Here is a 15,488-nt window from a genome sequence, read left to right as displayed (position 1 = left end):
CCTGTGTGACAGGCATGTTGAGAGAGTAATATCAATGAGTATGGCTGGGGACTGGTTGGAATGGATAGAGGAGGGTATGGACACATTGAGGGGAGATGAAATGAATGGAGAGAGAGAGAGAGAGAGAGAGAGAGAGAGAGAGAGAGAGAGAGAGAGAAGAGGAGGAGGGAGGATGCAGGATGAAGGTGTAGAAGGGTAGTGGCATGTGGCAAAGGAAGAGACGGAGACAGAAATGGAAAGAGAGAGTGGGAGGAGAAAATGGTCATAGTGAGGGAGGAGGAAGCTATGGTCAGAAAGAGGTGGAGGAAGTGGACAAAGAGAGCGAGAGGAGGAGATGAAGACAAATGGTTCAAATGGCTCTAATCACTATGGGACAACATCTGAGGTCATCAGTCCCCTAGACTTACAACTACTTAAACCTAATTAACCGAAGGACATCACACACATCCATGCCCAAGGCAGGATTCGAACCTGCGACTGTAGCAGCAGCGCGGTTCCAGACTGAAGCGCCCAGAACCGCTCGACCACAGCGGCCGGCAGAGATGAAGACAGAGGGAGGGGGGAGGCAAGGAGGGATGGACATGGGGAGGAAGAGGTGGTGGTTTGTATGTTGAATGCATGTAGTGGGTGGAGCCACAGGGAAAGGCATATGTGTGTGTGTGTGTGTGTGTGTGTGTGTGACAAGAAATGGATGACTGTGTGAAATAAATACCGTAACTGTAAGACATTGAGGCACTTCCAGAAATTAAGACGGGCAGTGGGACGGTGAACTCTTGGAACATTTTCAAATTATCGTGAAACACATTCTAGATGAACACTTTTTGCACGTTACATGGAGTCAGATGGTGAAACCATCAATGTATAGTTCAGATAGGGATTATCGTTCATCGTGGATGTCTTCTTAGTAGAAAACGTAGCACGTAATTTGTAGGTAGTGATTTAGCACAGGAGGCACTGACCTCGAAGTCCTTGGCGAGGGCCTTGGTCTTGGCCATGCGGGCGCTGAACTTGGCGCCCTCGACCAGCACGGCGACGTCGTGCGGGTGTGTGAGGTACCGGGGGTCGATGACGGGCGGCACCAGCGGGTCCGCCGAGCGCAGCCTGATGGTGCCCCGGCTGCGCGGCCGCTGCAGCACCGCCAGCTGCACGTAGATCTCGGACCGAGACACCGGCCGCCCGAACACCGCCTCGTGCACCTGCAACACGCCGCCACACCGTCTCGTGTGTCCCTGCATCCTGCTACTGCTGGCACACTTGCCTATAGAAACAGAGGGAAGAAGCCATACACTGACTGAAGAGGAATAATAGCCGCACGTTCAGAATGTCATAGAAGTTCGATTGATACACCGAAAACAAGTAAACTGCCTGATCTTGGTCCTCTAGCAACAACGCAAAGGTGACATATAAAAAAGAACTAACCTACAACTTCTTCCGAAACATTAAGGATTGAACCATTTTCTGATGGGTCACGTAAATTTCTTATAGCGAACCAGAAGGAAAGAGAGAAACTAATTTGCCTGTGGAGAAGGCGGCTCTCCAGAGTACATTTCTGGGAATGCCCATTGTGTGCTGATAGGGCCAGTGATGGGCAGCAACAACTGACTCAGCGTCGAATACCAGATGTTAAGGAGATCCTTGACAACATTCCTGACACAGTGTCCTAAAAAGGCGTGGTAAGCACAACGATATTTGAACCAACATGCTCCCCTGTACAACGAGAGAACAAACACCGTCGAAGCAGTGGTCTGCCCATCCAAGGAATCTGACAGATCTGGGTAACGCGGTCTTTATCCGGCGACAGTCGACACTGAATATAGCAACACACACCACGATCAGGGAATTGTCTCCTGCGATGAGGAAGCACAGGAGCAAATTGTGCAGAGGAAGACTGCTATCTAAACTGAATTGGACGAATGAATCACTTTCCTTCACAAAGTCCTTTGCATTGCTCGTAGAACTGCAGGGGAATGTGCAGAACGAATCAAAACTCTGCCCCTTTCCGGGTTGACCTGCATTTTAGGCAGCTTATGTCCAACTAAGTAGCCCGTTGTGGGTGGGGAATTCCATTGGGTTTCCATCGATTACTGATTTCGAGAGTCAGTACTAAGCGATAAAGCTGGGCAAAATTTGCAACATACAGGTCCGTAATACAAATACCTACAGAGTCCTGGACAGAGTGCTGGACAATAGGGTTGGGAATGTGTCTTATGACACTGGTGCAGTGCGTGGTCAGCCGTCTCTATGAAAATGTCAAATGCTGATACAGTTCCTCGATATGAGATTATGTTGCATATGGTCTGTTGCATGATCTGTTTGACCAAATCTAAAACAGTGACAGACATTATCTCTAAATTACGTAAGACGGTCTGTAGAACTGAAGCTTCACGGGTTCCAAAAGCATAGTAACAATAAACTTTTCGCTAAAGTTTCGACAGTAGAAAAAGTAATTTTAGACCAGGCTCCCCACATTTGAGCTGCAGTGCGCGTAGCTGACTGCGACTCTTCAATTATTTGCTGGTAACCCATTAGTACATTCACTTCAGCATTAACGGAATATCAGGGAATTCTTACCTTCAGTTGGTATTAAATGACGGGCACACACTAAAAGACAACATACGTCAACTCGGTTTGAAGCCCGCTACAGATCGTGAGCCTGTCAGAAAGCTAGTTTCTTCGAGTCGCCGCTGGCTCACCTCTGGACGGAAGCGCGTTACCCTGGAGACGCGCTCCACTGTCTCGAAGTCCTTGTGTGGGAACCGGATGTGCTGGTACTGCACGTCGGGGTAGTCATCCTGCGGATCTTCGTACTTTGTCTTGATGAAACCCTGTGAAGGAAGAAACACATCAATTAAGTGGCAAAAACGTTGATGTTTATTCGTATCTTGATACAATCAATGCGAAAACCAACATGTCTTTTTCTACTGGAGTGCACGATTTTCACGTTTTTCTAGGGAGATACGTTGTTTCGTTACTTCATTTAGAACTCTTGACAGCTCAAGATAAATCAGTGATTCAGATGTTGGAACACTAAAATCTAAAGAAGTTAATGTTAACACAAAATTAATATGAGGGGAGTCGGTTCTGAGATCCAAAACACGTCATCTGTGTTTCAATGCATAAAAATCCTAGATAGCAGTTAGTGCTATTTTACGTCATTCCTTTGGTCGAGTTGGTTGCGAGATGCTGGAGAAGGACGCATATAGCTGGATCTTATCTGTTATTTTGATAGAAACCAAACTACCTGTCCAGCGAATTTCGAACCGTATTGTTTCCCTCCCGACCCCGTCAAACCAGTATTGGTCGTTTCCGAAGATTTGAATGAGGCGTCATAAGGAAGATGCAGTCCTCTGCTGAAAACAATATTCACGCCACTGAATGAACATGATCAGTTACAACGGTTTTATAGACCACACTTGTGACTACAGTATCCTCTGAAATCCACGGAAGCCATTAGAAATCTTACAACATACTTACAGTTGGAATAAAGTTGTTTGGGCTGTATATTTTCCTTTACGTTGTCCACACATAAACATGTATAGGTTACAGTGTAAAACCAAACGCTGTGCACTAGGTTATGTTTATCCATTTATCGGCAGTTCAAGGTATATACATCACGCGCAACGGAAATTTTTTTTTGTTTGCGTCAGGTTGACAGTATCAACTCTAAAACAGTTGTTTACGCAGTTGCTCTTACGTATCTTTGTTGGCACTCTGGTCTTGAACACACGTGCTAATGAGTAATTTCTTTCCTGATCGCATTTCACCGACCTTGTCGCCGATGAGATCCATACCTTCCTGTCGCGGTACTTCCCGGCGGCACTGTGTGTTTCTCCTGTGGCTTTTGTGTTCGCTAGGACCTGCATCTGTGGAAAGTAGCTTTTCTCCATCTTGGAGGTGCGAGATATCTGGAGTGGATATGCTGATTCGAAAGTATTATTGATTTACGTGTGTAGGAGACTTAGTGGTCCACCGTGACCACGAAGCCAGTAAATTTTATTTGTTTCCGTGGAAACTTGAGTGCGGAAATTATATATGACCTTTTTCTGCTGACTTATTCCTGTTTTGTCGTTGTGAAGATGGGAGGAAGTTACTTGTAGCCTCTTAACGGCGATCTTCAAATATGTGTGAATCCCTAAGGGACGAAATTGCTGAGGTGATCGGTTCCTAGACTTACACACTACTTAAATTAACTTACGCTAAGGACAACGCACACACCCATGACTGAGGGAGGACTCGAATCTCCGGCGGGAGGGGCCGCGCAATCCGTGACATGGAGTCTCTTCAAATGGTTCAAATGGCTCTGAGCACTATGGGACTTGACATCTGAGGTCACCAGTCCCCTAGACTGAGAACTACTTAAACGTAAGTAACACACCCGTGCCCGAGGCAGGATTCGAACCTGCGACCGTAGCAGCAGCGCGGTTCTGGACTGAAGCGGCTTGAACTGCTCGGCCACAGCGGCCGGCCTTGGCGTCTCTAACCGTGCAGCCACTCCGAGCGGCGTTGGTGGTGATGGATGAACTCTTAGCGGTGAACGTATTTCCAGCCCAGTGAGAGGATGTTGGAATCTTCATGAGAGTGGTTAAACAGCTAAGGGCTGTAGTTATTAACTTCTGACATTTAACACGCGTATGAAAGCAGGATGGGGTCATTTATTTTAAATGGTCTTAAAAATGTGGGAGTGCAGAGAATTAATCCTTGCTCGCTACTAAACGCTTTTGAGTAAATCAGTGGAGCAGTATGTCGCATACTTTGTCTCGTAGCTATGCAACCTTGAGTAAGATTTCGCACGATGCCACAACAGCTACGAGAAGGAACGTTTCAGTAGCTGTCAGCTTATTACAGATAACAGTGTTTGTTAATGTCTTCTAAGATACTTCCTCTGCAGTGGGTTCAAATGGCTCTGAGCACTATGCGACTTAACTTCTGAGGTCATCAGTCGCCTAGAACTTAGAACTAATTAAACCTAACTAACCTAAGGACATCACACACATCCATGCCCGAGGCAGGATTCGAACCTGCGACCGTAGCGGTCACGCGGCTCCAGACTGAAGCGCCTAGAACCGCACGGCCACACCGGCCGGCTCTGCAGTGGGTAGCAAATGAAGTATTACTAGGAGTCTGTTAGCTGTAACGGTATTGCATAACGTAATTTTGTGTATAAGCCGCTAGTAAGCGTGCCACTAGTATTGGTGCATCACCTAAAATGGAACAGAGCACTTGGCCTCATAGGAGGGCTACGACAGTAGATCAACACGACAACATAATGATCTTCGAAGTCATATAACTGAGAACACTTTCCCTCTATTTATCTCCCAAATCATCCTATCTTTGTTCCCATCCCTCACACATCTCTTCCCCTTCGTTGCATTTCATCCCATCCCTCTGCGTTCCCTCAAATTTTTCCTTCGCTTTCCCTACCCTTTTCTTTCTCATCCCTTCCCTTTCTCCTTGATTTCCCCTCACTCCCCTTTTCTTCGTCCCTGTCATTTCCTGTTATCTCCTTTCCTATCCCTTCTCGTCCATACTCCCATCCCTTCACTCCTCCCATACTTCCCCTCTTACGCACCTTCCCTTACCCCCTAGCCTCCCTTTCCCCGTCCCCACACTCTCCTCCATTCCCCACTCCTCTCCTGTCCACGCTCTTGCCCTGTCCTCCCTAATCCTGTTCCCTTCCGTCATTACTCCCACCCATCCCCCCCCCCCCATTCCTTTCCTGCCACATTTTCTTTTTCCTTCTCATTTACTTGTTTTCCTTTTTCCTTATCCTTCTCTTCTGTTTTCATTTTTGCGTAATTTTCTTTCTTCTCTTCTTTGTTTTCATTTTTATTGCTTTTTCCTTTTCGTTTCCCTTTTTTCCTTTGCTGTTCTTTTCATTTTTCTTTCCTTTATCCTTTCGTTTTTCTTTCCCTTGTTCCTTCCATTCCCACCCTATATCCTCTTCTCATGCACATTTTCATTAACAACACAAACAAGCAAAATATAATACTATTTGTACAACACATTATTTGTATGCATCAGATGAAACCAATGGAAAATTTTATCCAGGATGATACCGGCATGTTACAGTTCCACTTCGTGCTCATAACTACGAAAGAAAATAGTAATTTTTGAGAACATTTCTCGTGGAGAAATAGTGGACTTACTAAAAATACTTTAAAAAGGGATTAAAACAGTCTTGACTGTAATAAAATATTTATTTACAATGGTTGACAGTTAGCACTGTGGAGTCAATAACACCTGCTGCCCTCACGACCACCTCCTAGTATCATAGTATAAATGGTCTGAAATCGGTGGCCATTGTAAATAAATATTTCGTTGCTGTCAAGACTGCTTTTAATCATGTTACTTATTTTTTTATTCAAATGACCGGTTTCGGTTCATTCAGCATGTGAAAGTTACTGGATTTGGACGGGTTACTCCTGTAACTGAAATATCAGATCTGAAGATGGTTCTGAATGAACCGAAACCGGTCATACGAATAAAAAAATTTGCAATCAAGACGGATTATAAGTAACATTATAAAATCACTGACTGCTGTTATCCCATCAGACATTATGTCTGTTTTTGCACTGTTTTTAATCAACTGCAGAGTAGTAAAGAGAATGTTCGCTGTCCTAAGTCAGCGATCCACGGAACATTTTACTCGGTGGATTGTGCTGGAGACGACATTAGTATCAATAAGTCTCTCGGACCTTCGTTTAACACATATAATCAAATATCGTGAGAGTATAGGTTATTTACCATGTAAATCAGAGAGGTGGAGCATCTGAAATCCAGTGCCAATAAATAACCTACACTTTTCGAAGAGCACAGAGGGGCTGTGAAGCTTAACGTCCGTATCTCGGAATCGCATCACAGGGGAGAGTTCAACGTTTCCCATGGTACTGGGCGCACAGCAAGGAAGTTGGACACAATTAGCTGCCACCTCTCGTTCCGTTTCCAGTCAAATAATGGTGTCGAGAATGTCTTTCTACCTCGTACTTCGAACCAGTTACGTCTAGGTCGGACAAAAAGTCACTAGAATGGCTTAACGAATCCAATTACGGAGGCATGTTCCGATGGTAAGAAGAGCTAGCATAAAGCTGTGATGTTGGTCATAACGATGCTGAGAAAACTGAGTAACAACAGAAAATATATACGAGGGAGATACAGCGGCACAGCACGGTCGCAGTGCAGTCCAGCCTTCTGACTGGGAAGAAACTGGCGATACCTGCTGTGCTGCTGTTGTCGGTAGTTACCTGTACTTGAAGGAGGTCCAAGCTGGCAAGTGGTCCAGTGCGGTGCGCGAAGTATTCGTAGACGTCGTCCATGCGCTGGGAGGCAGTGCGCTCCTGCGGGTGGGACCTGTTGAAGAGGTAGGTGGGCGCCACCAGCTGCATGTGGTCTTGCAGGTTCTCCCCCACCGGCAGGTCCCGCACCACGGGGATCCCCAGCGACTCCAGGTGCCGGCGCGGCCCTATCCCGGAAACCATCAGCAGCTGGGCCGACCCCACCGTACCGGCGCTCAGCACCACCTGGGTGTCCGTAGCGAGTGCGCTTCGTGGGCACATCAAGGTTATCTCACAGCTTTGCAGTTAGTGATCATTTCAGATGTAGGTTCAAATGGTTCAACTGGCTCTGAGCACTATGGGACTTAACATCTCAGGTCATCAGTCCCCTAGAACTTAGAACTACTTAAACCTAACTAACCTAAGGACATCACACAACACCCAGATGTTGGTAAAAATTCCGCAAAAATATTAGACATCTCTATCTTTAGTCTATAATGTGTTGGAGTACATTCCAAAAGAAAATTCCTGTTACGAAAACAACTGACGTTACAAGAAATGTTGTAAAAAGTATTTTTTACTTCAACTTCTTGAAAAAACAGAACCATTGACATATTTGGACTGAAGAAGCAAATGAACATCCCGAAAGTTTATGGATTCATGCGATACGTATTTTATCGTGAAAACATAGAACTATTCCGAGGTAAAAACCAAAACGAAAAGAAAACTGTTCCGCCAGTGTAACGAAAAATGTCGTCGCTAATGAATTTGCGTTCTGTTGGATCTTTTAGAAACTTCCAGCGAGAAAGGTGTTTAGAAAAAGCATTTCATTTGCGAGAAACACCGTGCGCACAAGACGATAGTGCCGCCGGGATTTTAATTTGGACGGCTTGCCTTAATACGAAGGAGAACATTCCCTACCTCGCGAACTTTTTTTTTCAGCTCTTACCGACCTTTCGGCAGTGCACCCACCACCCAAATTGTCGATATACAAAAGTACTGTACGTACTTTCAGGCCAATATTTGCGTTGAAATCGAGCCAAATATATTTGTACGTATGGCTTCATGAAACCCAAGTCTTATCAAAGTATATTCACGCCATTATTTCCGTTGACGTCGAGCAAAATACATTTGTGCGTATGGTTTTATCGAAGTATAACCTACAAGACTGTTGTACTCAGCAAGCAGTAAAGTACACTGAACACAAAACTTCGTTCTTGCTGCTGCTATTTATCTGCATTCCAATAAAATTATTCGTCTATCATTACACTTTCTCAATCAAAGACCAAGTGAGCAGAGAATACCGATAACGGAGCTCCCTGATTCCCAGTGTTTAATATTTTCATCGAGATCGTTCTGTATTTTTATAGCCGCCGGATACTCTCGTCTGTCGTAGTATCTAAGTACGGTTCTGCTTACTAACTTTTTCTCAAAATCGTCCCATTCGTTTGATTTCATTTTTCATTTATGCCCCTTTCTTGGAGAATGGAAACACATGCTCACATATATAGATTATGACTATGTTACTGCGCTGTTAATATGGAATACAGTCGATTTGGAAACAACGCAAGTTTTCGTTGTCATTTTATGAACTTGCGCTAAATTTGCATTTCTTCTAGTTTCTTCACTGTTGACCTGATCAGTAAAAAAAAAAAAAAAAAACCCTCAGTGCATTCTATACTGTTGTTGTTGTTGTGGTCTTCAGTCCTGAGACTGGTTTGATGCAGCTCTCCATGCTACTCTATCCTGTGCAAGCTTTTTCATCTCCCAGTACCTACTGCAACCTACATCCTTCTGAATCTGCTTAGTGTATTCATCTCTTGGTCTCCCTCTACGATTTTTACCCTCCACGCTGCCCTCCAATACTAAATTGGTGATCCCTTGATGCCTCAGAACATGTCCTACCAACCGATCCCTTCTTCTGGTCAAGTTGTGCCACAAACTTCTCTTCTCCCCAATTCTATTCAATACTTCCTCATTAGTTATGTGATTACCCATCTAATCTTCAGCATTCTTCTGTAGCACCACATTTCAAAAGCTTCTATTCTCTTCTTGTCCAAACTATTTATCGTCCATGTTTCACTTCCATACATGGCTACACTCCATACGAATACTTTCAGAAATGACTTCCTGACACTTAAATCTATACTTGATGTTAACAAATTTCTCTTCTTCAGAAACGCTTTCCTTGCCATTGCCAGCCTACATTTTATATCCTCTCTACTTCGACCATCATCAGTTATTTTGCTCCCCAAATAGCAAAACTCCTTTACTACTTTAAGTGCCTCATTTCCTAATCTAATTCCCTCAGCATCACCCGACTTAATTAGACTACATTCCATTATCCTTGTTTTGCTTTTGTTGATGTTCATCTTATATCCTCCTTTCAAGACACTGTCCATTCCATTCAACTGCTCTTCCAAGTCCTTTGCTGTCTCTGACAGAATTACAATGTCATCGGCGAACCTCAAAGTTTTTATTTCTTCTCCATGAATTTTAATACCTACTCCGAATTTTTCTTTTGTTTCCTTTACTGCTTGCTCAATATACAGATTGAACAACATCGGGGAGAGGCTACAACCCTGTCTTACTCCCTTCCCAACCACTGCTTCCCTTTCATGCCCCTCGACTCTTATAACTGCCATCTGGTTTCTGTACAAATTGTAAATAGCCTTTCGCTCCCTGTATTTTACCGCTGCCACCTTTAGAATTTGAAAGAGAGTATTCCAGTCAACATTGTCAAAAGCTTTCTCTAAGTCTACAAATGCTAGAAACGTAGGTTTGCCTTTCCTTAATCTTTCTTCTAAGATAAGTCGTAAGGTCAGTATTGCCTCACGTGTTCCAGTGTTTCTACGGAATCCAAACTGATCTTCCCCGAGGTTGGCTTCTACTAGTTTTTCCATTCGTCTGTAAAGAATTCGTGTTAGTATTTTGCAGCTGTGACTTATTAAGCTGATAGTTCGGTAATTTTCACATCTGTCAACACCTGCTTTCTTTGGGACTGGAATTACTATATTCTTCTTGAAATCTGAGGGAATTTCGCCTGTCTCATACATCTTGCTCACCAGATGGTAGAGTTTTGTCAGGACTGGCTCTTCCAAGGCTGTCAGTAATTCTAATGGAATGTTGTCTACTCCCGGGACCTTGTTTCGACTTAGGTCTTTCGGTGCTGTGTCAAACTCTTCACGCAGTATCATATCGCCCATTTCACCTTCATCTACATCCTCTTCTATTTCCATAATATTGTCCTCAAGAACATCGCCTCTGTATAGACCCTCTATATACTCCTTCCACCTTTCTGCTTTCCCTTCTTTGCTTAGAACTGGGTTTCCATCTGAGCTCTTGATATTCATACAAGTCGTTCTCTTATCTCCAAAGGCCTCTTTAATTTTCCTGTAGGCGGTATCTATCTTACCCCTAGTGAGATAGGCCTCTACATCCTTACATTTGTCCTGTAACCATCCCTGCTTAGCCATTTTGCACTTCCTGTCGATCTCATTTTTGAGACGTTTGTATTCCTTTTTGCCTGTTTCACTTACTGCATTTTTATATTTTCTCCTTTCATCAATTAAATTCAGTATTTCTTCTGTTACCCAAGGATTTCTACTAGCCCTCGTCTTTTTACCTACTTGATCCTTTGCTGCCTTCACTAATTCATCCCTCAAAGCTACCCATTCTTCTTCTACTGTATTTATTTCCCCCATTCCTGTCAATTGCTCCCTTATGCTCTCCCTGAATCTCTGTACAACCTCTGGTTCTTTTAGTTTATCCAGGTCCCATCTCCTTAAATTCCCACCTTTTTGCAGTTTCTTCAGTTTTAATCTACAGGTCATAACCAATAGATTGTGGTCAGAGTCCACATCTGCCCCTGGAAATGTCTTACATTTTAAAACCTGGTTCCTAAATCTCTGTCTTACCATTATATAATCTATCTGATACCTTTTAGTATCTCCAGGGTTCTTCCATGTATACAACCTTCTTTCATGATTCTTAAACCAATTGTTAGTTATGATTATGTTGTGCTCTGTGCAAAATTCGACCAGGCGGCTTCCTCTTTCATTTCTGTCCCCCAATCCATATTCACCTACTATGTTTCCTTCTCTCCCTTTTCCTACACTCGAATTCCAGTCACCCATGACTATTAAATTTTCGTCTCCCTTCTATACTACAATTTAAAATTTCTCTTTGGCTGTTACGCATACCGTTGGAGAAAGACTACATATAGGTCCTTCCTCCTGCATTTCGGTCACCAAACGCACATCAGTGCACTGTTCCACGAAAGACTGATAGAACGTGTGAGCACACGGTATCGCACGTAAACAGTGAACATTCAGCTGGCGTTGACTTATGCCACTTTTAGGAATGTGTATGTGGCAATAAAGCTACGAGGCGGGCGGATCGCAGCGTTCAGCACCTGCGGCCCGCAGGCAGCGGCTCTGATCTTGGGGCGTCTAGCTTCGTGGCGGCCACTCTAGTAATAATTACGTGTCAGATTAATACTGCCATTTTGTTCGAAATTGACATTTTACTGGAAATGTATGATCCAGTAGTTGAGATGATAAGTTATCAGACCCTTTTTTGTTAATCACTTCCTGCAACAAGTGTACGTTGTTGGAAGGACACGTTGCGGTCAACAACAGCTGCTCCTTGGTTATGTGAGGCCTGTTTCTATCAAGGCAGCCATAAATTCTTCCTCATAAGTAGTTCGACAGGCAGTCATAAAATCATAGTCTTCCAACACTCCTATCTAAATACCTGCTTAATCACGCTACCCTCTGGAAGCGTGGACAGTCACAGCACCAGATTCATTCCTCGTACAGCTGCTCAAGTGTTAGCAGTTACCAGGACCTCAGTCAGTGTGTTGTGCAGTGAAAGGCCAGCACACTGTTTACAAGGCTGTGCACCCCGTGTCGTGTCAGACAGAACCTATAGTAGTAAGCAGTGCAAGAGAAGCTGTACAACACCTGGGAACTGATTAGGGTGGTTTGTTTTATACGCCGAAACGAAATCTAATAAAAAATGAAAGCGGAAGAGACGTGTCGACAGACTAAGTAAGCTGCTCGAACGGTGTGCAATACATTTCAACATCAGCAGAATAATACACTACTCCTGACCAATGTCATTTGGTTGTTCCAAAAAGTACTGAACAGGGAAAACTGGTCATACGGAAAGGGCTACACACATAAGAAATTGTGTCGTGGCGTCAGGAAAGGTGATAATATGAAAAAAAATTGAAAACATATTGCTCAAATGTTTTGTGAAATAATTTCTGTAAAATTAAGGTATATAATGGAGAAAGCTTTGCACACCTCATTTGCTGCACACTATTTCGACCGTCATTCGGAGGCACATCAAATGTTTTAGTAATCTATTTTACATATTTTTTTAGACAAATCATTTCACCCAACATCTGGACTGAATTTTTCAAATTTTTTATTATTTTCAAGCTTTTTTCGGAAAGCATGAACTTCCTGACGTCCCTCTTACTTTCGTAGCGTCCTCTGTTCCTGAAACATCCTGAGCATTTGATCCGAAGGACCATTTTGACCGTTAAAAATCACATCAACGTAGCTTTTTATGCAGAAAATAAATAACCCTTGAAGAGGTGAAGTTCTTAGTACTTCATTTACGTAGCTGATTGTGAAATCATATACAGTCGATGTTGCTGAGTCCTATTGACTCTCACCTTTATCTACGATGATAATGTAGGTTGGAGCAATGAATTAAATTTTGTATGAACGGCAACTCTCCAGCTTACTAGCCAGACACTCCATCCGTTGTCCCACACTGACCCTCAGAGTACCACAGCTGCACAGACAACCCTAGTACGTGCCCCTCCCCAATGCAGAGTCCTTTTCACGCCTAGCCCGTAACTGCTCCCCTTGTAAATTCGGATCACTACTGCCAAGGCTCTCTGTTATTGGATTAGCACGTTAGCAACGTGTGAAATGGGGTTAATCCCGCTTGTACCTCAGATGTGGGTGATACAGGGTGACAATTATTAAACTATATGAAAGGAAACGTAAATTAGTTACAAACTACGGGGTGCACACAGTTTATTCAACATGCAAACGTCACTACAGATATTCGGAGTTGGGTTATGGCATGTTCGATATGGCTGCCACCATTGGCGATGATGTTGCGCAGCCTAGTAGCGAAATTCTGCACGACCCGCTGAAGTGTCGGAAAATCTATGCTGTCGACGATCTGCTGAATAGCTGCTTTCAGCTCAGCAATTACTTCGGAGTTATTGCTGTAACGTTATCTTCAATATAGCCCCAGAAAAAGGAGTCGTACGTGTTCAGATCCGGAGAATACGGGGCCCAATCGACGCCCATGCCAGTGGCCTCCGGGTTCCTCAGAGCCAGAATGCGGTCCCCGAAGTGCTCCCTCAGGACATCAAACACTCTCCTGCTTCGACAGGGTCGAGGTCCGTGTTACACGAATCACATGTTGTCGAAATTAGCGTCACTTTGGATAATGGGGATTAAATCATCTTCCAAAACCTTCATGTACCTTTCGGTAGTCACCGTGCCATATAGGAATATCGCACAGTTTATTCCGTGACTGGGTCGGCCGGAGTGGCCTAGCGGTTCTAGGCGCTTCAGTCTGGAATCGCGCGACCGCTACGGTCGCAGGTTCGAATCCTGCCTCGGGCATGGATGTGTGTGTGATGACCTTAGGTTAGTTAGGTTTAAGTAGTTCTAAGTTCTAGGGGACTTATGACCTCAGCAGTTAAGTCCCATAGTGCTCAGAGCCATTAGAACCGTTCCGTGACTGGACACTGCACACCACACAGTCAGCCGTAGAGGGTGCAGAGACTTCTCGATCGCGAAATGCGGACTGTCAGTCCCCCAAACGCAGTTTTGTTTATTGACGAACCTAGCAAATGAAAGTGGGATTTGTCGCTCAACCAAAGCCCACTAATTGTCATCTTGCTGCGCGGCCGACCGTGCAGTTTCGACGTCCTAACGCAAACCGTTCAAAAGCAGTAATTGCTACTCTGCATGTTAATCACACACAGCTGTGCTTTCTGGGACACATTGAATCTCACCTTCACCTACGATAACGGTGTAGACTGAAGCAATGAAGAGAAGAGCAATGGCCTGAGGCACGAACTGGAATTTGTGTCAGGGGTGGAGACATACCAGGGTAGCCTGTGCAGCTGCAGCATCCAGAGTGCTAGTGTGGTACAACGGATAGCGCATCTGCCTAGTGAGCAGCGGTTCTGGCTTCGGATGCTGGCAGTGGAACAAATTTTAATTCACTACTTCAGCCTACATCACTGTCACAGATATTCGTGTAATTTTTCACTTTTTCCGCAAATAAGTAATGAAGTTTTTCTTAACTACCGTCGAAAACAACTAAATGTGTATTGCAAAATTAGACGTCACGCTGGTCGCCCTGAGACCCCATTTATCCGATTCTCATTCTCTACGAAAATTCGGACATAATCCCTTTCTCCGGTGATGTGTATGTCCAAAAAGGGCGCGTGGGGAGAGAGGAAAGGTGCAGTGAAGTGGAGTGTGTGCGCGGTACCTCCTTGGCGGCACGGACGGTGTGGTTGCGGCCGGCCAGCAGGAAGCGCACGCCGGTGGCGGCGAGCGTGGCGGGGTCGACGAGCACGGCGGAGGCGGCTGCGCGCCGCACCACGTGCAGGTTGGCCCTGGAGGCGGCCGGGCAGAGGTAGGCGCGCGCCCCGCTCTGGCGCACGCCGCCCGCCACGGCCACGTGCTGCAGCGTGAAGCCCGCCTGCCGGCCGCCGCTCGCGTCGCCCACGCGCAGCCCCAGCTGGCGCGCCGCGCGCAGCACGGCCCCGCTCAGCGGGCTGCGCCACGCGCTCTGCGTCAGCCGCAGCGGGCCCGCCGCGCCGTGCTCCGAGGCCGAGTAGTCGCCCCACGGGTGCGGCTCCTGCACGTCACCGTCTTGCAACAGTAAGGGAAACTACACCACTGGCCACTGAAGTTGCTACACCGAGAAGAAATGCAGACAAATGTATTACACTAGAACTGACATGTGATTGCATTTTCACGCAATCTGGGTGCACAGATCCTACGAAATCACTACCCAGAACAACCACCTCTGGCCGTAATAACGGCCTCGATACGCCTGGGCATTGAGTCAAACAGAGCTTGGATGGCGTGTACAGGTACATCTGCCCATGCAGCTTCAACACGATACCACAGTTCATCAAGAGTAGTGACTGGCGTATTGTGA

The 15,488-nt window shown here is 45.2% G+C and overlaps 1 protein-coding gene across 1 annotated transcript in view; it reads right to left on the bottom strand.

Annotated features, from left to right (window-relative positions):
* The window catches only part of LOC124711473 (glucose dehydrogenase [FAD, quinone]-like), a 42,386-nt gene that overhangs the window by 3,877 nt on the left and 23,021 nt on the right, over positions 1–15,488 (bottom strand). Inside the window, exons 3-7 of the mRNA XM_047241579.1 lie at positions 15,072–15,182; positions 14,811–14,975; positions 7,242–7,517; positions 2,694–2,825; positions 960–1,196 (exon numbers count right to left, since the gene is read on the bottom strand). Of these exons, the coding sequence (XP_047097535.1) occupies positions 960–1,196; positions 2,694–2,825; positions 7,242–7,517; positions 14,811–14,975; positions 15,072–15,182 (921 nt within the window). The remainder of the gene's footprint in view (positions 1–959; positions 1,197–2,693; positions 2,826–7,241; positions 7,518–14,810; positions 14,976–15,071; positions 15,183–15,488) is intronic.

Source organism: Schistocerca piceifrons, chromosome 8, assembly GCF_021461385.2.
Source record: "Schistocerca piceifrons isolate TAMUIC-IGC-003096 chromosome 8, iqSchPice1.1, whole genome shotgun sequence".
In the NCBI taxonomy this organism is placed as follows: domain Eukaryota; kingdom Metazoa; phylum Arthropoda; class Insecta; order Orthoptera; family Acrididae; genus Schistocerca; species Schistocerca piceifrons.
This window is presented reverse-complemented; position numbering and strand designations above follow the sequence as displayed.